Here is a 23506-nt window from a genome sequence, read left to right as displayed (position 1 = left end):
TAATGAGGCTCTTTGCTTTTTCAGTGTTCAAGAAGCAACTGTTAACATGTAAATCTTAAGCTAATGGATCAATGATAATGAATATAAGTTGGTCACAGTAGGAATTCACTGCTTGTATTTTAACAGATCTTTCTGAAATGTCACACATGGTAATAAATATAGGTGATTACAGTTTTTTGCAGTTGCTAAGACACAATTTCTGAAACTGTGTCCCTTTTGTCGAAACTTAACACACAGAAGCCAATGCTACACACACAACAGGCAAAACATCTCACACTTTTGGAAAAAGCACACACTTCAACCAAAACTCTTGCCACTCTTGCCAAAATCATATTTCTGCATTTAAACGCAACACACAAATATCAGATGATTAGCCTTTCTTATATGTGACTACACACTTATGTGATAAATAGAAAACACTACTACCATGTGTTTTTTAATGTTCAGTGTATAGTCTGTTCCAAAAGTATACCATAGTTCACATATACAGAGGTTTTTATGCACATATATAAACACCATGAAGTAAAATAGTAACAAGGGGATGGTTTATTTACTTTTTGCTTGAGAAGTACACATGGAAACAAAAAGGACAAAAATACTGTACAATAGCATTTGTATTTGTATTTGACCGAATGAAATGGGCATATATCATACTCAACAATGTGTGTGGCACAGGAGTAAAGTATAAGTAAGAGGATAGCAGAGCATACTTGCACATATTCATAGTGCATAGTGTCAGAGTTGCGCTGAAATGGTTCCCTGTATAGCTGCTTCATATACACTTGATGTCTTCTCAGGAGTCGGCCCAGTGCAGATAGGCTCACTGATTGAATGTTGCTGAAAGTGATTATGTCAGTGATGATGTGCTGTTGTAGTTGTCGTAAAGGTATTCTGTTGTTTGATATGACAATGTTCACGATGGCCTCCATGGTCAACCAAAGTGGCCTGGATCTCATCCGTGATGGTTGTTCGTGTTCTTCCTCTTCCTTGTCCTCTTCCTCGTCCTCTACCTGTCTGTGAAGTATTAGCCTCCATTGTTGTGCAAACCAAGATTTGCAACTTGTGGCCTCTTTATAGGGATCAAGTTCTGATAACGATTTGTAAAAATGAGCTAGAAGTGTTGTAACCTGTGAGAACTGGGTATGGTATTTTGGAAGGTGAGTGTAGCAGTTGTGTGGCAGTGTTTTCTAAAAGAAACACATGGTTTTCAGTTTTGAATATTGTGTCTTATGTGAAGAACTGTGTTTAAAGTTTTGCAAAAAGTGTGTTTTAGCATTTTTAAATGAGTGTAAGGCAGAGAATGTACTTAAGGTTTAGCACACCTGGTCAATAGGTAGGCTACATGGGTTAGTTGTTTCAGAAATTGTGCTATGAGGACCACTTTTTGTGTCTTAGCAATTGCAAAAAACTGTAAAATATAATGTTCTTCTAAAATTGAAAGCCTTCATCCTTCCATCCCTTCCCTATCCTCTATAGTTTCCTTTATCTACCACAACCTCCTCTAGCGGTTCATTAAGGAAATAAATAGCATGGAATTGATTGAACCTTGTTGTGATAAAGATCCACGGCTGAGTAATCATGTGACTGGGAAAGGAAAAGGCCAAATATGGTTCTAACCCCAGTCATGCGGAGTCTGCCCAGCATGGCAACGTGGGTTTCATAACCCATATGTCTGTGTTTGCACTGTCTGAGTGTGCTCTCATATGTGTGTATGAGTGTGATGACTGCATATATATGTGTGTGTGTGTGTGTGTGTGTGTGTGTGTGCGCATGCGCATGTATGCATATGTGAGCTTGCTTGAATATGTGTGGGTGTGTATCCCACGACATGCACATATGTGTGTGCGCTAGAGTCCAGAAGAGAACCAGCATGGTAGTGTTCTGGAACCCGTCGTTCCTGCTGCTCTGGGCCTGGTGAGTGGAGGGATAAATATACTCCTCCTTGCTGTCGCTGGCGTCTGCCAAAAGAACAGCCCGCCAGAGCGCCCCCCCCCCTGCTGTGGAGCAGGTCGTATACACACCGCAAGGATCCGTTACACACTGTAGGCTACCTGAAATCAGCCCTGAGTCATCTATGTGCAGCATTCTGTGGAATTGCAGATATTCAAAGAAACAATTTGAAAACTATCAAAACATTGAAATTAGACAGAAGTCAAGTTTACAACTTCACGTGCCATCTGATGTAGGTGAGGACAGTGGCCTGTGGACCATCCTGTCATCGCAGGCCCCAGTCACAGTGCAAGTCTGTTGATATAAAGCAAAGTGACCGAGTGGCACTCTGCCATTAAGCTACTGAAAGGTCAGAGTTTCAGGTCCTGGGCACTCTGCTGGAACAGAGCAATAATAGAATATAGAAATACATACATACCCCCTCTATAACCGCCCACCCCCTCTATAACCGCCCACCCCCTCTATAACCCCCCACCCCCTCTATAACTGCCCACCCCCTCTATAACCCCCATGCCCTCGCTAAACCCCTATCCTTTCTGTAAACCCCCATCTCCTTTCTAAACCCCCAATGTCACCCAGAGGCTATATGGATTAGCTAGATTAGGATCAGTTGGAGAAAGACTAAGCTGTATAGTGTCTGGGCACCATGTTGATTCAGGGTGAGGGAGTGCACAGGTTAACAGGTCATTGCTCTCAGGGGCTTATGGGAGATGGCTATCTTAAGGTGGCACTGCAAAGTTTTTGTGTGTGTGTGTATGTGTGTGTGTGTGTGTTTGACTTGAGTAATGTGGCTGTGCGATCCTAAAGGTCAGATGACCTTTGGCCTCTGTGCTCCTTCACATGCTGACCGATGCTGTGATGTATCCCAACATGACATGTTTAGTCTTCTTTTATACATCCTATTCACCTGAGCCTATAGTCAGAAACAAGGCTATCACATAGTTGGAGTCGCCTGCCTCTTAGGTGACCTGCCGTACCAGTCCAAAAACAGCCCTTTGGATACATGTGCCAGGAAACAAGTGTACAGTTTTCTTTTTGGAAGGTCTTTTTTGGGAGAATGTTTCTTTTTTGGCACAGAGAAGCTCATATGCTGCTAATACGCAGCCTGGGCTTTTGGGGGGGTTTGTTTCCTATTCCTGACACTGATGCCAAGAGATGATCACATGCTGCATGTTTTGTACAGGGTTTCTCAGTCGGAAGCCAGATAATAAGGTTAGGCTGCTTGCCCCATCGAGAATGTCCATAATCCTTTAAATTTTCCCAGTAAAGGTAACGTGCTGCTGGAGAATGAGATAAGACAGGAAGACAGAATGAGGTCTTAAAGTAATAGCACAGGGCAGTTTCAAATATATATACAATATACAAATAGCAATGCGCTAGACGCTTAATTAAAATGTAGGCCATTAATATCCTTTTATAATATCCTTTTATTTGTTATGCTTCTTAACCAACTTGATGAATGCAGATATATTGTGTGGTGTCAGTGAATTGCAGGTTCATCAGCTACCTCTGTCGGTGCTCTATAAGTCTTCTTTCTAGCAGGTACATTGCATCATTACTGTTAGTCTCAAGATACCTGAAAGCTTGTTGATTAAACAAGTGTGTCATGATTATCAGCAGGGCTCCTCATTGGTGGACCTCCTCCTTGTTAGGTGGGGTGTAAATTGCTGGTTTCACTAGCAAAGTGAAAATGCAACACGTTTATGGAGGACGGGGATTCGGAAGGACCCCATGGCATGGTGTTCCTTCAGCTTTCTGAAGCTTGCTAAAATTACTACTCCTGCTCCTTTTTCAGGTTCACCCACACATACGCCTCCAACCACATCAGCCTTTTTCTTTCCTCTCGAACTCCTCCACACGCTTTCCTCTCCATGACCTTTCAGCGGTGGTGACCTCAGAGGGTCCATGTTTGATATGGTGTCCTCAAGTCGCTGCCCACTGATCTGGGGACCCTCTGGGAACTGAGGCCATGCGCAACACTCCCCAAGCCCCTCCCACTTGTCAGCCTGGGCTTTCTGTGTAGCACATCAATATTTCAGCAGGACGGAGGAAGGGTAAGGGGGAGCAGCCTCTCAGCAGAGATGGCTGAATCCTCTGGGACTGGAGAGATTGTAATTGGATACCCGAGGCTCTCCTGGTCTGATTCCTCCGAGACTTGTGTGAGACTGTGTGTAACCTGGTTAATGGGCATGCTTATTTCAATTTAGCCTTGTGTGAATCAGTTTGTTATATATCACCTTTCTCAGTTCCTAACTCAACAGCTGGACGGCAAGTGACTACATTCCCCATACATCATTTATTAATTTATACATTTATATATACTATATAGTTTATATATTTATATAACTATAACATACAACTAACTATATATATATAACTATATGTGTATATATATATATATATATATATATATATATATATATATATATATATATATATATATATATATATATATATATATATAAACATTGCAATTTTGGCCCTCAGGTTTGAAGTGAGGCTTGCACTTCTGTGTTTGTGGGAGGGTTCTCATGTGCTGTAGATCAGGGAGGGGGTGGGGGGGACCTGTTTGATCTGTTGACAACCCAAGGCAGTGTTCCTTCGATGGCGTTTGTTGTCCCACCAGCATTAGCATACGGGTGTGTCAACACAAACGTGTTTGTTGTTCCAATGTCAGTGCAGCTGCATATAGCAGCTGAGATGCTAGTTCTACTTTTGTTCTGGGCAATTGCAAAAGGGAGCATTCTGGTTTAGACATCACTAGCTGAACTTGAACAGTAAGTTCCCATTACTTTGCTCTGCAATGTGGCAACTTTTGCATATGGCTGTAACACATTACAGCGCATTAAGGTTTAAGACCCCTCTCTCTCTTCAGGGCTGTTTACAACTTTAGATGTTATTCATCGTGTCTGTCTTTCTTCCCTCAGAATGAAAAACAAGCTCTGGTACTTTGAATTCGGCACCACTGAGACCATCTCAGCCACATGTAAGAAGCTGAATGAGAGTATTGAAGTGGAGGTGAGTTCAGGTCACAAGCCCCATTAAAAACACCACACCTATGTCACATGGAGTCCCACCACCACATTAACTCTATTTTGGCTGCAAACTATCATGTCCAACATTTCCACGAGGAAGTCCCTTTATGATTTCAGAACGGCCTATACGAAAGCCGAGATGTCATTAAATGGAGAGCCGTAATACCGACCGATGTCTAAATTCTGTCTCCTGGGCCAGGCGCCAAGCCTAAGCTGATTCTAAAGACGTAAACTGTGATTCATGAATGCAGCAGGTGGTTCACAGCTGCACTAGCCTCTGGCCTGCTCCCGCTGGGTCAGGTATCTGTGGCGTGTCGAAATAACCCATCAGCGCTGCTGGCCCACAGCACATAGTCACAGCACAATCCCGCCGGGCATTGAGCACAGAAACACAAAGAACTAGACTAATTTTACCACGCTAATAGACTGCTATGATGAATGACACAGGATATTATTAGCAGGGACATCTGTGGATATGTCTGGATGTTTTAAAGTCATCTGACCAAATGTGAAAAAATTAAATATCCAGAAGATTAGGTAGAAGTTCATTTGAAACATGAAGTGCGCCATCAGTTGTAGTTTGTATGATCACTATATAAATCTTTCTTTATTAAATTGCTATTCATAGCTGTTCCATGTGCTGAACAGGATGAGTTTAACAATACAACTTTTTTTAAATACAATTTTTGTGTCTCAGGTCAAAAGTGATTTTAGATATTTTGTCATACAAAAATATATTTGTTTTACAGAGCTTCAGAAATACACTACACAGATTTTTTGGTTTACCAAAATACACATTTTGTTTCAAAACAAAATTAACAAGCTGGATTACAAACAAGTGAACTGTAAAAAACAAAAAAACACACACACCAAAAATTGTACTGGCTTGTGTAAACCCTTAAATAGCATAGGAGAAGATATTCATTAAGATAATTATTGACAGAATAGTTTTAAATGTCAATAAACTGTTCGAATGCTCATTCTTAGTTTTTTTAGTAATGTAATATTATACTGTTACCATGTAGAAGCTATAAATGTATAGTAAACTGCATCAAAAGCAGCAAGAGGACAGTGGTTCACCGCATAATATGAATTACATTGCTATGTGTTATACAAAGTAAATACACATTTTAAATAATCAAGAATAATCTTTGGCTTTGTCTTTCATGGTGACACGCTTTGCTGTCATTGAAGTTTGTAAAAACTTTGAGGTTTTACTAAAGCATAGCCGCAAAGTGAAAACTTTTATTTCATATCAACCTTTCATAATAACTTGAAGATGTGACTGAAAATGACTGAAATAAATTTTTGCAGAAATTGGGAGATATCATGGCCTTCTTATTGTAGTCTTCTGACATTTAACCTTGTTTGGTTAGTGGTTATGAAGGTCAGGTGATGTAGCCCTTCTACAGCTCAAACTGTATTGTTTTTCAGACTATGGATCAATCAGGTGGAAGAAAGGATGTTAGCATTAGCACACAGCAAAGTGAGGGCCAATATTCATGACCATCAACAATCCCCTTTATAGTGGAAAGTGGAGTGGAAAAGCTATGAAAATTGCACCAAAATGTAATTCAGAAGAGGGAAGCAGTCTCCAGACAGAGCTCGCTGTGCTGCGGGGGCCACCTTGCACGCTGAAGCGTCTCATTATGTCGTAAATGTGTCAGCTTTCAGCCTCTTTAAGTTTGTGTAACTGTCCACTGCTGACATTTTGAGTTTGAATTAGGTCGGTCGTTGACATCATACAATACCATCAAGTATTTTATTTTTAGTTTCCTTTTCTGAGGCTCTCTTACTGGACGTCTTTTTGAATAGACTGGCAGATATGCTTACAGCAAAACCTTTTTTCATGACATTCCCAGTGTTTATTCTCGTTTCTCTTTTTCCTTGAGCTCTGTTGATGTTTCACTCGCAGTGGTACGTTTTAAGAGCCTGGTCAGTGAGATTTGTCTTTGTTCTATTGCCTGCTTAAAGTAACATATTTGCCCTTACAGATGGGGACAGGTTTAAAACTTAGCGGTCACACTAGGTAACCCAGGAAGTGTTTCTTTGGAAAGAATACTTTCCCTGGCTCTGGTGCTCTTGCATTCACCCTGTGACTTAGCAAAGGACCTGTCATAGACACCATTGATTAGTAAGTTAAAGCAGCATGCACTCTTTAACAAGTCAGGACTGTTCGGTGCATTGTGGTCTATAAGAAGAAGGATTGTGCAGTGCCACACAGAGCCACAGAATCAGTACACAAAAGTAGGTTTTGGAAGCCACAAGACTATTAAACTATAGCCTACTGACTATTATTAGACTAAACTGGACTATCAGACTTCTGAGCTACTGATAGCAGAACACTCTTAATACGTGGAAAAATACCAATACTAGTATTGAGTATTACATATCTAGCAATATTTATCTGTTGGCCTATTTATTTTAGAGGGGTGGTATATGCCAAAGTATGTCATGAAGAAAATTAGTGTTGTATGTACAAGATAATAACGGGGTTGACCTACCATGTCGCAGGTGGAACACACCCACAAAGACGTTATAACTCGCATACAATCACACTGTAAAAATGCAAACCAATATTGAATGATGAAAGATTGGTACTGGTACTTACACAATTTCTGAAACGTGAAAGTAAAAATAGAATATTTATTCAAAATAAATGAAGGTATTTTGTTTTTGTAGGGTCTTGTAGCATTTAAAGAGTCTCTTTCTCTCATAGTGTGATGGCATCATCTTGGACCTCAGCAACACATCTCTGGAGGGCATCGCTGTGCTCAATATTCCCAGCATGCACGGTGGTTCCAACCTGTGGGGCGAGACCAAGAAGAGACGCAGCTATAACCGCATGAGCAAGAAAGTGCCAGAGAGAGCTCCCGTCAGCACCGTCACTGATGCCAAGGAGCTCAAATTCTGCGTGCAGGGTGAGTCCAAGCCTGGCAACATCCCCGTGCTTCCGGTCTTTTGATGCGAGACCATGAAAGGCTGTTTCGCATGATAGAGGCCTTAGTCCAGAAACTCCCTTGAAACTCTCAGTTTTCATTGGTGGGATGCATGAAAGTCATTATTCCTTAAATTGGAGCAGCTTGCTGTTCAGGGCTGTTTAGCGTATGCTGGTGTTAGCAGCAGCTTTGACTCACCCGGGTCGACGAGCATTCAGCCCTCTGGCAGCTACCTCAGCGGGGCCCGTTGCTTAGCGCTCCACGTCACCCTGCTCTAGTCTCACTGTGTTTTGGGACTTTCCTTCATTAGTGCTACAGGCGTAACGAGGGCGTGTAGGACAGTTAGCGCCGTTTAGCGTCACTCAGGGATCTGGGCCAGGAACCATCTGACAGTAGATCTCTTCAACTTCTCCCAGTGTGCGTGTCCCCAGCCTGCTGTGGGACTCCAGAGAGGGCGTGACCTCACACGCTCACCTGCCGCCTGTCTCTGGGCCCAGAGACACAAGCAGCAGGTTTGGGAGTGAGGGAGGACGTTGTAGCAACAAGGTCAGAGCAGTAACAGCTGTTTCAGGTGGCCGTGTGTGAGGCTCTGACACCAAGTGCAGATCTCTGGGGATCTGCGGTGGTTATTTTCACTTGACTGTCAGGAGGTTGCTACATGTGCCCTTCTCTGCCTTTATCCTTATTCCTCTGTTGTCTTTCACACATGGAAAATAAATAACAAATATTGATGAGAATGGGTCTCATTTTTTCTCCCTTCTTCTCCGTCATCTTAAATCATGTATTCCAGCCCTGTATGTGGTCTTTCGTCTCTTATGTGAGAGGACAAGGATTCAAGGTCTTTTCTTGAAGGGGCATTGGTACTTCCTAGTGGCGACATCTTAGATGACAGCTGTGTATTGTGTGAGAATTCAGCTCCTTCCCTTTCTCAGGAAATCAACGTGGACTCCTCGGTCTCATTTCCCTCTCACTCACTCACAATCTCACCAACCATTCCCCTCTCACTCATCTAATCTTGACTCCATTCCTGTTTTTCTTCTCTTCAGTAGGGCCTGAGGGTCTCCATGGTAACCGGGTCCATAGAAGCTCAGCCACTAACATGGAGTGGGTGGGGCAGGGAGATGAGGAGTTGGGGGGGGGGGGGGTCATATCAGTGATATGATGACACAGCACCACTCAGCCCAGCACATGATGCACTGCCTATCAGGGAGTGTAGCTCCCCTCACCATCCATCACTTTGTTAATATCTCATCAGACCCAACCCCAAAGATACTGTGGTGACGAAATGCACAGCTACAGTCAATAGAAACATTAATTTCATCACCCAAATCTAATTCAAAATAATGCACTCACTTCCTTAAATGAAGGAATCAGTATTTCAGTGAACTTTCACTTTGGGATGCTGTTAGGTGAGTTGTTTGATGTTCTTAAATTCCAGGGTTCTTGTTTTAAGTTTTCCCTCTAATGCATGATAGCTGGTTCTAAGTTTGGTTTTTCAAAACCAAAGGACAATAGAGAGAGTTGCAGAATCAGTGACAAAAAACCTTGTGGTCTACAGAATAGTTCTTAACTTTTAGTCTTTCTTTCAGTATTTCTTTTGACTCCTTACTGTATTTGATGAGTGTCTCAGCATAGAGCCAATCCTTTCAAATACCCTGCTGTTAATTAAGAGAATAAGGGAACACTTCATATTTCTCCTAATTCAGCCATGACTGCCATGATGTCGACAGATAAACTAAAATTTGATGTTTTCAATGATCAAGGCTTTGACAACATTTTGACAATTTTGTCAGTTTGTCACAAATAGCCTAGTTATCTAGTATAAGCAGAACCTCTGTAGGTTTAATTAAGATGGCATCAGTGCAGCCAAGACAGTGGTAGAGCAGATGTTCTTACCACCACCACAAGGCTGAGGTGTCCAGTTCTCCACAACTCTCTGTGAGGTAGGGTCATAGGAGCAGCAGATCCAGGGTTCTTGTTGCCTGGTTCTCACACCCTATCTTTCTCTGTCTTTCTCTCTCTCACCCACACACACACACACACACACTCTGTCTTTCTTGCAATAGTCACCCCACCCTTCCCACAAGAGACCTACCACACTCAGGCATATGCGAAGAAATATTTCAGGGCTTGACAGTAGCCAAACTGCTCATTGTTAAGTGCACACACACACACACACACACACACACACACACACACACACACACACAGACACACACACACACACAGGCACAAACATAGAAAGAACAGTTTGTCTTCTATTTCCTCACTGTTGCACATGACACAAATAGAAGTCAAACGCCCAACCCAGGGAGCATTGTGGGAATGTGGTGACTCACTGGAAGACTCTCTTCTAACAGCAGTCAGAAGCAGCCAATCAACAGCCTAGCTTTCACTTTATGGAGAGTGGTGGCATCTTTAAGAGTGCTTCTCATCCCTCTTGATTGAAGATGTTTTTGACCTAAATGACTCTTTCTCATGATCTCTTTCATTAGACCTGTGTTTGTGGGACTGCACTGTGAGAAGAGAACTGTTTGTGAATGGCTTGGGACACGGAGGCTGAAATGACAAACAGGGACAAAGTGAAGATATGCGCTGACAGAATGAATAAAGAGCGGAAGAGAATACATGGCTGTCATGAAGCCAGGAGTGGGGTGCCTTAATGTAGGCAGCCTGAGCAGGTTTTCTGGCCCGAGTGAGCCTACATAGGGTGGAGAGGAATAAACCAGACGCCCATGCTTAATGATCGAGCAGAGCTGTAACATCACCAGAAACAGCTTTAGGAAAACAGACAGAAGTTGAAGTTGGGAAAGGGTGAAGTTCCTAACGCAGAGCAGCAGTGTTGGAAAAAATCTCCAACATATTTCTACGTATAACTTGCTGTAGGTTGTTTATTCCTCACTCCGCCTGCTCCTTTCTCTCTCCCTCTCTCTCTATACCTCTCTCTCTCTATACTTCTCTCTCTCCCTCTCTCTCTCTACCTCTCTACACATCTCTCTCTCTCCCTCCCTCTCTCACTCTCTGCCTACTCCTCCACTGTGGCCGGTCTCTTGGAGCATGCGAGATGGTGAGAGAGAGGTGGCTGTTGTGCGAGGAGCTTGTGCCAAGTTCCAGGCCGCCCCCATGCCTCCACCCCCATGCCTCCACCCCCATGCCTCCGCCCCCATGCCTCCACCCTAGCCAGTTCCTCCTGACCATCTGCCATTGCGGAGAAAAGCCTGAGACACTGAGGGCAGAGCTTGGAGGAGAAGAGGGTCGGAAATAGAGCGAATACCTGCTTGCCTTGTCTCACCTGTCAGGGACCTCTCACGCTGCTCCAGGTGAAGGCAGCAGAGCACATGGCTTTGTAAATGCCTGCTTTTAAGACAAACACACATGCAAAATATCCAGAATTGTACCCAAGCCACTGATTTCCTATTTTACTACAGTTTCACTTTTTGCAGTCTATGTAGGAATGCCTATTTCTTTCACTAATCTGCTGCTGCACACAGCTTACAGGTAGTAAATTCTTTCTTTTTTTTATACAATTTAAAAAATGGATGCTTTGTAGAATTGATCTGAATTGGCCTAAAAATATTGTATTGGATCTGGTGCTGTGAATTTATTTTATGCCTCCAGCATATTTCTGTGTTTGTCTTTTGATCCTTTGTGCCTTTGGCATACTCCCTGAGTTCTGCATAGACACTAAAGCTGATCTCAGGACAGTTTTACCATTTCTTATAATGGTTCCATTTAAGATGGTCTGAGCTAGGCGCAAAAAGACTGATCTTCCCCAGAATGCATTGTGGTATGGTTATGTAAGATGCCCGTTTGTGAGCTATTCTTAGCATGGCCTATCTGTGATGCACTGCCCGGAATAAAAACACCCAGACCTGACAAAGATGGTCACATTTGTGATGTGAGGGAAAACTGAAGAGAAATGAGCTCCTGAGTTGGATTCTGGGTTCCTGTTCAGAGCATTTCTCAGCTGGTGATCACATTATTGATTATGAATGGAGAATGTTGTCCTGTTGTGTATCATGTTCTGGGACTCGTATCATGTTATCATTAATCCACTTATACTCTCTGCACCAAAATAAAACATTGTAATGACACTTTAGAACATTCAAAAAAATACTTTGTCCAGGAAATATGTTGCCTTCGATTCATTTGGCATTGTTATTTCAAAGCAATGTGTCCTGGGACTCTCCAATTATGTAGCTATTAAAAGGATATGAATCTTGTTGTCTTAACTGTATTGTTGCATGCTTATTATTGAGCTGTATTTAGAGGTCTGATTGGTGACTATCCCAGAGAGCTGTCTGTCACTCACAGTGGAGGGCAGCCTCACTGCTCAGACACTAATCTGTCCTCGTTAATGGCCCCTTTAGTGCTAATGGCTCTGTGTCCTATTACTCTTACTGGGCAAAGACGCAAAACACTACAGTGTATTTCTTGACCCAGCCTTTGACCTGCAGTGGAGTTTGTGGTGGTGTCTGATGTGATGGAGGACTGGATGTATGGACTGCACCTGCGGGGTTCTCATCATCTCCCACCAAAGTGCAGCAGTGTGTTTAGTTTTTGCCTTTTACCACTCAGACCCGTCTGTGGGGGAGGGTGACAGAGACACGTCTCCCTAGGCAACCCAGTCGTGCTGTATCAGTATGCTTTGTCACTGGAACGCCTTTATCAACCTTTTGTGCATTTGTTTTATACAAGACAAAGTTCAGATTAATGTGTATTCGAAAAGATCACTTGAAAAACAAACAAACTGTAAACATAGACTCTACATAGACTTGTATTCTTTAAAGAATTCTAAATGTACAAATGCTTGCATGTTTGTAAAAATCTTGTGGTATCTTGTACTCTATGTACACTGACTAGAATGCATCACATGAATAGATGACAAAGCACATTTATACATTTCTCTACATAAGAGCATCTACTACAAAAATGCTAATGTAATGCCAAATATTTGTGTTGTTGTAATATCTGGGATATTTAAGTTACTGCATAAATAAAAGCAAGCGTAGGCATATGCATCTTGTTCTTGGCACAGATGAACATATATTAATGTTCTCCCAAAGGACTTTGTTATGTAACATGTACCTTGAAATATTTGTTTTAAATACTTAATGACTCAGCAGTGACTCACTAACTTAACTCATCAGCGCAGCGGTCCATGATGCATTGGTTTTATTTTCCAACACTGACTTCTTACCCGGCTAAGTCAAGGCCAGTTTTGTTTATGCATCCATTCACAGAAGCTCCATATACCTGCTGGAGTCAGGAACACTGTAGAAAAGTGAGTTCTATTGAGTCCTATTCCTGTCTTGGACATGGTTTCAGCCGTAAGTGTAGCATTACTACTGCCGTAAAACCTGAAATTTGCTGTTGGCTTGTACAGTTGACTGCCTGCTGTAACCCAAAGCTAGACCTGTCTGTATGGGGCATCTCCAGGTTGGTGAGGGCCATCTCTGGGTCGGTGAGGGGCATCTCCAGGTCAGTGAGGGGCATCTCCAGGTCAGTGTGGAGTATTTCGTCCACACCATGCCACTTCACATCCTCAGCTTTGTGTGATATACCCTCTCCTCACTGGGCTCCCCGTATTTTCTGTTTGCTCTTGACAACACACGTTTTGTGTCAGGTGGCGGTGAGAGCCTGGGATTGTATTCAGACTCCTCCACCATGTAATGTTTTTGGACCATGAAGGGACCAATATACCTGAATGCTGCTCACTCATTTGCACAAAGGTGATTGGAGGTTTTAGCTGACCAATGAGGAGCAGGTGAGGTTTGAGCTGACCAATGAAGAGCAGGTGATATGCACTGGGGTTCGTGTGACCTGTCTGAGCGCCTCGAGCTCCAATCAGCTGAGCAGCCAGTGAGCAGTGAATGTACTTATACACGCAGATTAGCAATCGATGTAGGTCAGGTTTTAAAAAGCAAACGAGAAACTGAGGGAAAGAACATGAAGGAGATGAAACATAGCCGACTTGCTGGTTAGATGACTAGTGAGTTCCACTCAGCTATCAGAGGTTTATTGGGATGTATCGCTCTTAGAGCTCTTACATTTACATTTACATTTACGGCATTTAGCAGACGCTCTTATCCAGAGCGACTTACAAAAGTGCTAAGTGTTTAGTCAGAATATGCATCTCTATCTAGTATAAACAGGTTTAAGTCCAAACTACTCAAGCTCAAGCACTGCCATAAACAGTTGCCAGTGCTGATACCTAGAAAGAAGACAACAAAATATAAGATTAGACACAGAGCAATACCTAGCAAGACTGAAATACCTACAAGACTACATTAGCAAGTGTTCCCAGAGATAAAGTGCAATTACGATTTATACCAATGCTTCAGTAGATTAGTGCTTATAAGTGCTTTACAAAGAGATGGGTCTTCAGTCTGCGTTTGAAAACCGTGAGAGAGTTCGCTGTTCGGATAGCCAGTGGAAGTTCGTTCCACCATCTGGGAGCCAGGACAGAGAAGCATCTTGTCGCGTGTCTTCCATGAATCTTGAGGGATGGCGTGTCAAGCCGAGCCGTACTTGAAGCGCGAAGGGCTCGAGGTGCGGATCGACTCTTGACCATTGCCATAAGGTATGAAGGAGCTGGTCCATTTTTGGCTTTGTAGGCAAGCATCAGAATTTTAAACTGTATGCGAGCAGCCACAGGAAGCCAGTGAAGGGAGTGCAGCAGTGGAGTGACATGAGTGAACTTGGGTAGATTGAAGACAAGCCTTGCTGCTGCATTCTGGATCAGTTGCAAGGGCCTGATGGCCTGCAGAGGAAGACCAGCCAGGAGAGAGTTGCAGTAGTCCAGCCTTGAAATGACAAGAGACTGGACAAGCACCTGGGAGGCCTCCTGAGAGAGGAAGGGTCGGATACGTCGGATGTTGTAGAGAAAGTATCTGCATGACCGAGTCAGGTTCGTAATATGGGCAGAGAATGACAACTGGTCATCCAGAGTCACCCCAAGGTTTCTTGCATCTTTAGACGGAACAATCAAAGAGTTCTCGAATGAGATGGCAAGATCCTGCTGAGGACCTGTAGCTCCAGGTATGAACAGCAGCTCAGTCTTGCTGGGATTGAGCTTTAGATGATGAGCTGCCATCCATGAAGAGATGTCATTCAGACATGCCGAGATACGGCTGCAAACCTGAGTATCAGATGGTGGGAAGGAAAGCATTAGTTGAGTGTCATCAGCATAGCAGTGGTACGAGAAACCATGAGAGGTAATTACATCACCAAGAGAACGGGTGTAGAGTGAAAAGAGGAGAGGACCTAGCACTGAGCCTTGAGGGACACCAGTAAGGAGCCTCCAAGGAGCAGATGTAGACTCTCTCCATGTTACCTGGTAAGAACGTCTCTCTAGATAGGACTCAAACCACTTCCATGCAGAGCCCGCAACTCCCAGGTCAGCGAGGACAGATAGGAGGATCTTGTGGTTCACTGTGTCGAAAGCTGCAGAGAGGTCCAGAAGGATCAGAACCGATGACAATTTGGATGCTCTTGCAGTCTGGAGCTTCTCAGTCACCGCTATGAGGGCCGTTTCTGTTGAGTGTGCTGGTTTGAAGCCCGACTGGTTGGGGTCCTGGAGCAGGTTCTGAGTGAGAAAGAGAGACAGTTGGTTGTATACAGCACGCTCAAGAATTTTTGATAGGTAAGAAAGGAGTGATACCGGTCGGTAGTTGCAGACATCTGAGCTGTCCAGGGTGGGCTTCTTCAGAATTGGGACCACTCTGGCAGTCTTGAATGCAACTGGGACCTGGCCTGATGACAAGGAGCTGTTCATGATGAACGTGATGTAGGGTAACAGATCCATGGAGACTGTCTGGAAGAGTGTGGATGGAATGGGATCCAGTGGGCAGGTTGTTGGGTTGCTGGATTTAAGTAGCTTTAGGACCTCATCTGTGGAAAGAGGAGAAAAACATGTTAAGGAATTAATGGCAAGAGGATGAGTATTGGTGAAGGAAGTAGAGAAAGAGGAAAATGACTGACGGATTTTGTTAACCTTCTCCTCAAAGAAGGTGACAAAATCCTCCGGGGTAAGTGAAGAGGGTGGTGGGGGAGAGGGGGGTTTGAGAAGAGAGGAAAATATCCTAAAGAGCTTGCGTGGATCCGACGCTGATTCTTCCAGTTTCTCCTTGTAGAAGGATGACTTGGCAGCAGTAACCTCTGTTGAGAACTTGTAGAGGAGAGCTTGATAGGAGTGTAGGTCAGAGTCAAGCTGGGACTTCCTCCACTTCCTCTCTGCCTTTCTAAGCTCTCTCCGGTTGCTGCGTAGGACTTCAGTCAGCCACGGGGCAGGTGGGGAGGATCTGGCTGGCCTGGAGGAAAGAGGACACAAAAGGTTAACTGCAGACGAGAGTGAAGAAAGCAATGTATCTGTGGCTGTATCCAAGGAAAGAGATAGAAAGGAATCAGGATGTGGAAGGGTAGTAAGGATAGTTGAAGCCAGAGATGAGTGAGAGATGGAGTGCAGGTTACGTCGAGAGAATGACAAGCCTAAAGGAGAGGCATTGACAGGGAGAGCAGTAAGGGAGAATGTGAAAGATAGAAAGTGATGATCTGAGCAGTGCATGGGGGTTACTGTCATATCCAGCACTGGGGCCGGTCTGCTGAAGATCAGGTCTAGGATGTTGCTTGCTCTGTGCGTTGGAGGGGTCAGGTTGAGAGCAAGGTTGAAGGATGAGAGCAGCGGTTCGAGACATGATGACTGCAGCTTGTTCGATGGAAGATTGAAGTCACCGAGGAGAATCAATGGGGTTCCATCAATGGGGAAGAGACTCAGAAGAACATCCAACTCATCTAGGAAGTTACCTAGAAGAGAAGGAGGGCGGTAAATGACAATTATATGAAGTTTAGTGGGAAAAGATACAGTAACAGCATGATATTCAAAAGAAGATATAGAGAGATGCGAGAATGAAAGTGGAGTGAAGTTCCACTTCCTAGACAAGAGCAAACCTGTGCCACCACCCCTGCCAGTCTGTCTCTTGAGTACCTGTCAGCTGTGTGTATGAATGGCTTCAGTAAAGTTACGTTTTATAGTTCCCACAAAAGGCAACTTGGATTAATTAATTCCATATTAGTTTTTCTACTTGCCTTAAAACAATGACTTTCTTTTACCTGTTTTGAGAGACATACCTTAAATATTGTACACTAAATTTGTGCATATTGTTATAAGCAGCACCTGTCAGATCCTACTGTCTCTGCAGCATGAGTGTGGTTTTCCTAGAACTCAGGGAGGCTTTATAACTAATTCACTGCATTCTCCAGAACCTTACTCTCTGTGTGCATGTGTGTGTGTGTGTGTGTGTGTGTGTGTGTGTGTGTGTGTGTGTGTGTGTGTGTGTGTGTGTGTGTGTGTGTGTGTGTGTGTGTGTGTGTGTGTGTGTGGTTATGTATGTGCACCTACACAAGAGATGGACAAAGAGTTAATGAATGTGTGTAAAGAGATTAAACAGTGTTCTACAAGCATGTACTAGAGCGGAGCCTTGTCTTATGCTAAGCCTCTGACCTTGAGACCTCTGCTGCTTCAGTCTAGTTCTGCAGTTCTGTGTTCCATCACTGACTTCTGTATTTTTTAGAAACAAAGTTTATTTTAATTTTGTCTATTATTGTAAATTTGCCAGCATTTGCTGCCTAACTGTCTCATACTCTTCACACTTTATATGCCCGTCTGTCTCTCACTCTCTCTCTCTCTCTCTCTCTCTCTCTCTCTCTCTCTCTCTCTCTCTCTCTCTCTCTCTCTCTCTCTCTCTCTCTCTCACCAGACTTGAGTGACCAGCTCCTAGAGGTGGTGGGTTTAGAAGGGGCCATAGAGATGGGCCAGATCTACACGGGTCTGAAGAGCGCTGGCCGCCGTCTTGCCCAATGCGCTCGTGTGACCATCAGGTCAGTGCTGGCACACTCACAACAGCCAAACCTCCGAGAGAGGCCTCCGCGTCTCCCAGCTCATGTACCCAAACACTCTTCCCCATGGCTGTCTCCGGGGATTTGTGTACACTCACCCAGACGGCCTCGTCCCCTGCTGCTGCCCGCGGAGACACAAGAGCAGGCCTCTTTCAGCTCAGCACTCACAACACTAATCAGCACTCTGCTTCAACCTGCCCCAGCCCTCCATGCAGTCAGTCCTGATGAATAATGATGTTTGTAGTGCTGCCTCACTTATGCTAATTCACAGAAGGAGAAGTGAACCTCATAGCTGTAGTGTTTGAATGAGGTTGAGGGAGAGGATGAGTGTGAGGAAGAGGGTGAGGTTGAGTATGATGAAGAGAGAGAGGGTGAGGATGAGGGTGGTGGACAGGGTGACGAACAGAGTGGCTCATAGCCCAGCCTTATTTTTCCCCTTCACCTGCCTTCTCCTCCATACTTTCCAAAAGCGGATTTTAAAAGGCCATTCATCATCCACATTCTCCCATACAGTGTTGCTTTAGCTTGGAGTGGCCCGGCTGAAAAGAGTAAACTAACTTTGTGGGAGAGTGGGTGTATATATGCATGTGTTCATGTATATGTGAGGATGCATATGTGTATGTGTGAGCGTTGAGTGTAGAGAGAGTGGGGCCCAGTGTGGGAAAGGGCTTGTAGGAACAAAGAAAGCAGTGTGTAGGATCATCCAGCAATGGTGTTATAGAGGAGACTCACACCCATGCACTGCCTGCAACTTGATCTCTGACAGATTCATTCTCTCTCTCTCTCTCTCTCTCTCTCTCTCTCTCTCTCTCTCTCAGGACATCCAGGCTGCTGCCTATGCAGATTGATGGGGAGCCGTGGATGCAGCCCCCGTGCACGGTGTGTTTCACTTCACTCTCATCTGCATGATTATTATCACATGGTGTTAACGTCATAGATGACATCATCCACACAGTAGCATACTAAATAATATCAGTACTTCCAAACACAAGTATCTTATGGTTTTATAAAATGGTGCAAAAAAGACCATTTCTATAAATCTCTTGACAGTGGGATTTATCTGCATACCTGCAACAGTCTCTCCTCTCTCCTCCATCTCCTCTGCACAGCCAGCTGTCTCAGCCAGCTCCTTGTTAATTAAAACACTGTCATGTCACACCCTACCAATGACTGATTATGTCATTAAAGAGAGGGGAATATGCATAGAGGAGTTCTTGTGCACATAACTACAGCACAAAGTCCTTGGCTAAATATATGCAGCTGGTTTACCCAGCTGTACTCTAGCATGGTGTCCATGTTATTTCAGCTTCAAGGTCTCTGCTCTGTCTCATTTCTCACATTTAAGCATATTTATTGGGATTTGTATGATGAGAACTGTCAGCGTATTGGCTGAAAGTGATGGAGAATGGTGTTGGCAGCTAATGCTCTCAGAAGGCCAGATTGGCCATGCAAATCAAATCCAGTACACTTGCCTTGAATAATACTGTGAAAAACCTCTTTACTGATTCTGTACCTCTCTGTTCAAATCATGCTTGTCTTTCCCTCTGCTGCACACAGATAAGAATCACACACAAGAATCAGGTGCCCATGCTGTTGGGACCGCCGCAGAAAACGCCCTTCTTTTTCTTAAAGAGGCGGAACAGAAGTCGTGACTAGACAACTTTGAGCACCCTTCCACGAAAGCATGCAAACGCACGTTCACCATGCTCATCTCCTACTCGGTGTGGTAGAGACATCTGGAAGGAGAACTACAGGCGTCCCGACTTTTGGGACTTGCAGATGGAGAAAAAAAATCCAAAACTTCAAACTTTATCTTGCATGGACAAGGACTATAACTTTGGTAGAACCCTAACATTTAGCGGCTACAGTGACTGAATGAGCCACATCAGTGTCATGACCAGTTCCTGTGTAAATCTCTGATATTCCCATTGGCTTTGTAGCCAGTAAAGTTTGACCCAGTAGGCCACTGCCATCATATCACAATGTGCCCTCTCACTTCTGATAGGTTCACCTGAGAATACTGAATACTGAGCAGAGTGTGGGGATGGCATGCAGGTAAAACAGATTAAGAGTAAACTATGGTGGTCAGGAGTCTTAACAATCGGGTAAAAAATAAGGGAACCGAGTACAGAGAAGGCAGTTAGAGAGAGAGAGAGAGAAACCATATCCTCAAATGGAAGTAGGTGAAGAGAAGAATCTCCTTCTGAATGTACTGAATAATAGATCAGTCAAAGTGCTTGCTCCTGTGGCTCTCCGATGCCCCACAACACTCTACCACTTAAACAGACGACACTCTACACTCTACCACTTCTGCACAATCATCTGCTCTGACGCGTGTTGTTGATGGACTGGGTGATCGTGTCAGTGGTCTGCACTAACAAGCCAAGAGGTGTACACCCCAGCCCACTGCTTCAAACTGCTGGTGTCCACCCTCAGGTCAACAATGTCCAGATTACAAGAGCAAATTTATAAAATGTTACATTTTTACATTTACATAGTGGTTTGGCTTATACCCAGCCTGCCAGTAACTGTAGACATAGTTTAGTGGATAAACTAAGGAGGTTTTGTGCCAAAATACAAGTAACAAAGAAAATGTTAAAAGATGAAAATGAATCTACTTTAGATGTTATCTACAGAATTACCAAAATAGAGTGTAGAGGAAAGTTGATTTTTAAAAACCTTTATAGCAATTATCTAATGAAGATAGTCCTGTGTTTGATTTCTTATGATTCTCTGTAGATTTACATGTACCAGCAGACACAGACATACACTGTCTCAGGATAGCACGGAGTGGACCAAACTGGGTTATGGATTATGGATTATGGATTAGGATTTAATAATGAGGTTGTGGTCTCATTATTAAAACACCACTCATGTCCCTGCGCTTACAGAGAAACCGGTGATATCTGGTTTACCCATAGCATGGACTAAATCTAAATTTAGGTACCTATTTTAGGCAGTGTTTTCCTATGAAACACTATTCCTAATCTTGGCATGAAAACATTGCATCATTATTTTAAGTCTAAAGTCAATGACTATTAAAACACCAACCTGGTTGACATAGGAAGAGGCATCTATGCTCATTTCTTTTCACCAATGTTGGAGCTTAAAAATGTCTGTGCTGGTGGATGGACACCATATATGCTGTGAAGCATAACCTTTCTAATGTAGCCCACAGAGTCACTGTTAGACTAAAGATCCCTACCATGATATATATAAATAGACAGTAGTTGTATATTCTGAGAGACTTGTATCCTTACATATGAATGTTTGATGATATAAATTGTAGAGAAATGTATTATAGCATCAGAGTGTTACCAAACGGTTGACGTGAAATACTGACATAAGCTAATGTACACGATACAGGTCGTCTGCATGGACAGTGTGCAGTTTGACCCATTCCTACCTGGACCCCTTTACCAGTAGACCACTGCCATCACATCACAATGTGTGGATATGGTAGAACCATGGTGCACCAAGAATCAAACTTAAGGTTTGCCACTGCAAATCTGTGATCAGATTAATTTGATTTCCAGCTTGAGATTACTTTAACTTCAGATTTCCAATGTTTAAGTCAGTGCTTCAGATGAGCACTGATTGTTGGGTGAAGAGTCGTACTCCTGAGAGCTTGCAGGACACAGCGCTCTTGGTGGGGCTGTCTGGTGAGTGTCCTGCCTCTGGGTCCCTTTAAAATGCACCGAACCGCAGCTGCAGTATCAAGGTCCTACCAAGTACAGATCTGCCTAGATGACCCCAGGATCAGACTGTGTATTGTGTGTGTGTGTGTGTGTGTGTGCGTGTGTGTGTGTGTGTGTGTGTGTGTGTGTGTGTGTGTGTGTGTGTGTGTGTGTGTGTGTGTGTGCGTGCGTGCGTGCGTGCGTGCGTGCGTGCGTGCGTGCGTGCGTGCGTGCGTGCGTGCGTGCGTGCGTGCTCATAATTCATAATTCAGCTCATGTTGATTATCATGACGATAATAGTGAATTTCACCAGAAGACTCCATTGTCATCTGAGGTCATCAGGCTGTTATCTTTTATGGTCCTCTGGTACTTCAGAAAAGGTGGTTTGGTTAAAGAGTGCATGTTTACAGTTACTTTTCATTTTACAAAAGCAAAACTCAAATAATGAGTGATTTTGAACAGTTGTGTATATATAGATATTTGTTTATTTTTATCTAAAGTTTCACCACCGCATGCCTGCTGAAGACAGAAATGTCTGCTTGAGGAGAGACAGTGCTAATAGGTGCACCTCCCTACTAGTTGTTCATCATATTTCTGGATGTTATCTACTTCTACTTATTAATCATAGCCTGCTGTATTTATTTGTTATATTTCCCCATAATATGTTCATAGCATGTTCATGATAAAAAAAAGTACCTATGTGGCTGTTCTTTTGTTAATACTCTATAGAGAAAAGATTGGCACTGATCCAATGAATCAACAGGGAACTTAAGTATATCATTGACATTTTATCTGCAGGGAGAGTAATCCTTGTTACTTGCTGTGGTCACCTTCTCCACTGTTTGTCAATGTAAATGATTGATGGCCTTAACCAACAAACACAAAATGGCATTTTGCCCAGGCCAGGACACTTCTAAGATGGACGAAGTCAACTAAAAAAGATTATGAAGCAAACAGAAATCTTGAAACCGTATCTAGTAAGAACAGAGCAGGGTTCCCTCACCACCGACTGTTCAAAAGATGACAGTCTTGACAACACAGATGTCACCAGAACTTGACTGTTAGTCTTTTGAGTGAAGTAATTTTACATGAGCAAAAAGCCACAGTGTAATATCTGATAATCTATGTTAAATTCTATTTAATCATGTCACTCCATGAAAACCCTGTGATATAATCTAAAGACATTGCTTATTTACTTAGATGGAACTTCCATCTAAGAACAACACAATGACAGTACGATATCCATTAAAATAACTGCTCTCCATTCTGTAGTCCTCCTTTGCTCTGATTTCAACCTTTGCCTGCAGGTCTGACAGAGGAACCGTGGTTTGTCTTGGTTTACCAGTTGTAAGCTGACACCTATAAACAGTATTAATACAGTAGAGCTCATACCATGCCTTTCTGAGATGTTCTACATGTACGTATAAACCTATGTCCCTTTTCTGCAGGTAGGTCATAGTGTAGGTTATAATGACCTGTTATAATGGTCAGTTGCAGCAGCCAGGTTCAAGGGCACAGTGCACAGCCCTGTAGAGGTCTGATGAAAAAGGAAGAATGGATTGGTCCTTCTCCTGATCCTCTTATTCTCTGTGTTTCTCATTGTTCATTAGTCTTAAACATCCATATTGATGGACAAAAGATTTATTGAATAAAGGAGAGGTTGAGAACTGACTCTGGTGTTGTTGATTGGAGAGTGTCTGCTGAAATGCACTTATCCAATAATGGCACCCATCCACTACTGGTTTTATCCTCTATTTAACCTGATTGAATTTCCATTTAATCACACGAGTCACCGCTTTTATGCTGATGATGTGAGTCTCTCTCAGGGAATTCTTTGTGTTATTTTAGCATGTGTTTAGTGTTATATTAACAGCATAAAGAGTGGGTGCCTCCTGCCAAACTGGCTATGACATAACTATCTATTATTTCACTGTTGGCCAAAATCCTTAATTTTAGCACCTCTCCTATACACACTGTGATATGTCGTCATTCTTTCACCCCACTCCAC

At 43.3% G+C, this 23506-nt stretch overlaps 1 protein-coding gene across 6 annotated transcripts in view; it reads left to right on the top strand.

The window, feature by feature from the left end:
- dgkg (diacylglycerol kinase, gamma) overlaps positions 1-23169 on the top strand; it is a 101882-nt gene extending 78713 nt beyond the window's left edge. For all 6 annotated transcript variants that reach the window (XM_076985317.1, XM_076985318.1, XM_076985319.1 and 3 more), the window contains 5 exons: positions 4878-4968; positions 7705-7906; positions 17683-17803; positions 18640-18700; positions 19379-23169. In XM_076985317.1, the coding sequence (XP_076841432.1) occupies positions 4878-4968; positions 7705-7906; positions 17683-17803; positions 18640-18700; positions 19379-19477 (574 nt within the window). In that variant the 3' untranslated portion in view covers positions 19478-23169. The remainder of the gene's footprint in view (positions 1-4877; positions 4969-7704; positions 7907-17682; positions 17804-18639; positions 18701-19378) is intronic.
- The last annotated feature ends 337 nt before the right edge of the window (positions 23170-23506 follow it).

The sequence above is a fragment of the Brachyhypopomus gauderio genome, unplaced genomic scaffold (genome assembly GCF_052324685.1).
Source record: "Brachyhypopomus gauderio isolate BG-103 unplaced genomic scaffold, BGAUD_0.2 sc40, whole genome shotgun sequence".
Taxonomy (NCBI): Eukaryota; Metazoa; Chordata; class Actinopteri; order Gymnotiformes; family Hypopomidae; genus Brachyhypopomus; species Brachyhypopomus gauderio.
This window is presented reverse-complemented; position numbering and strand designations above follow the sequence as displayed.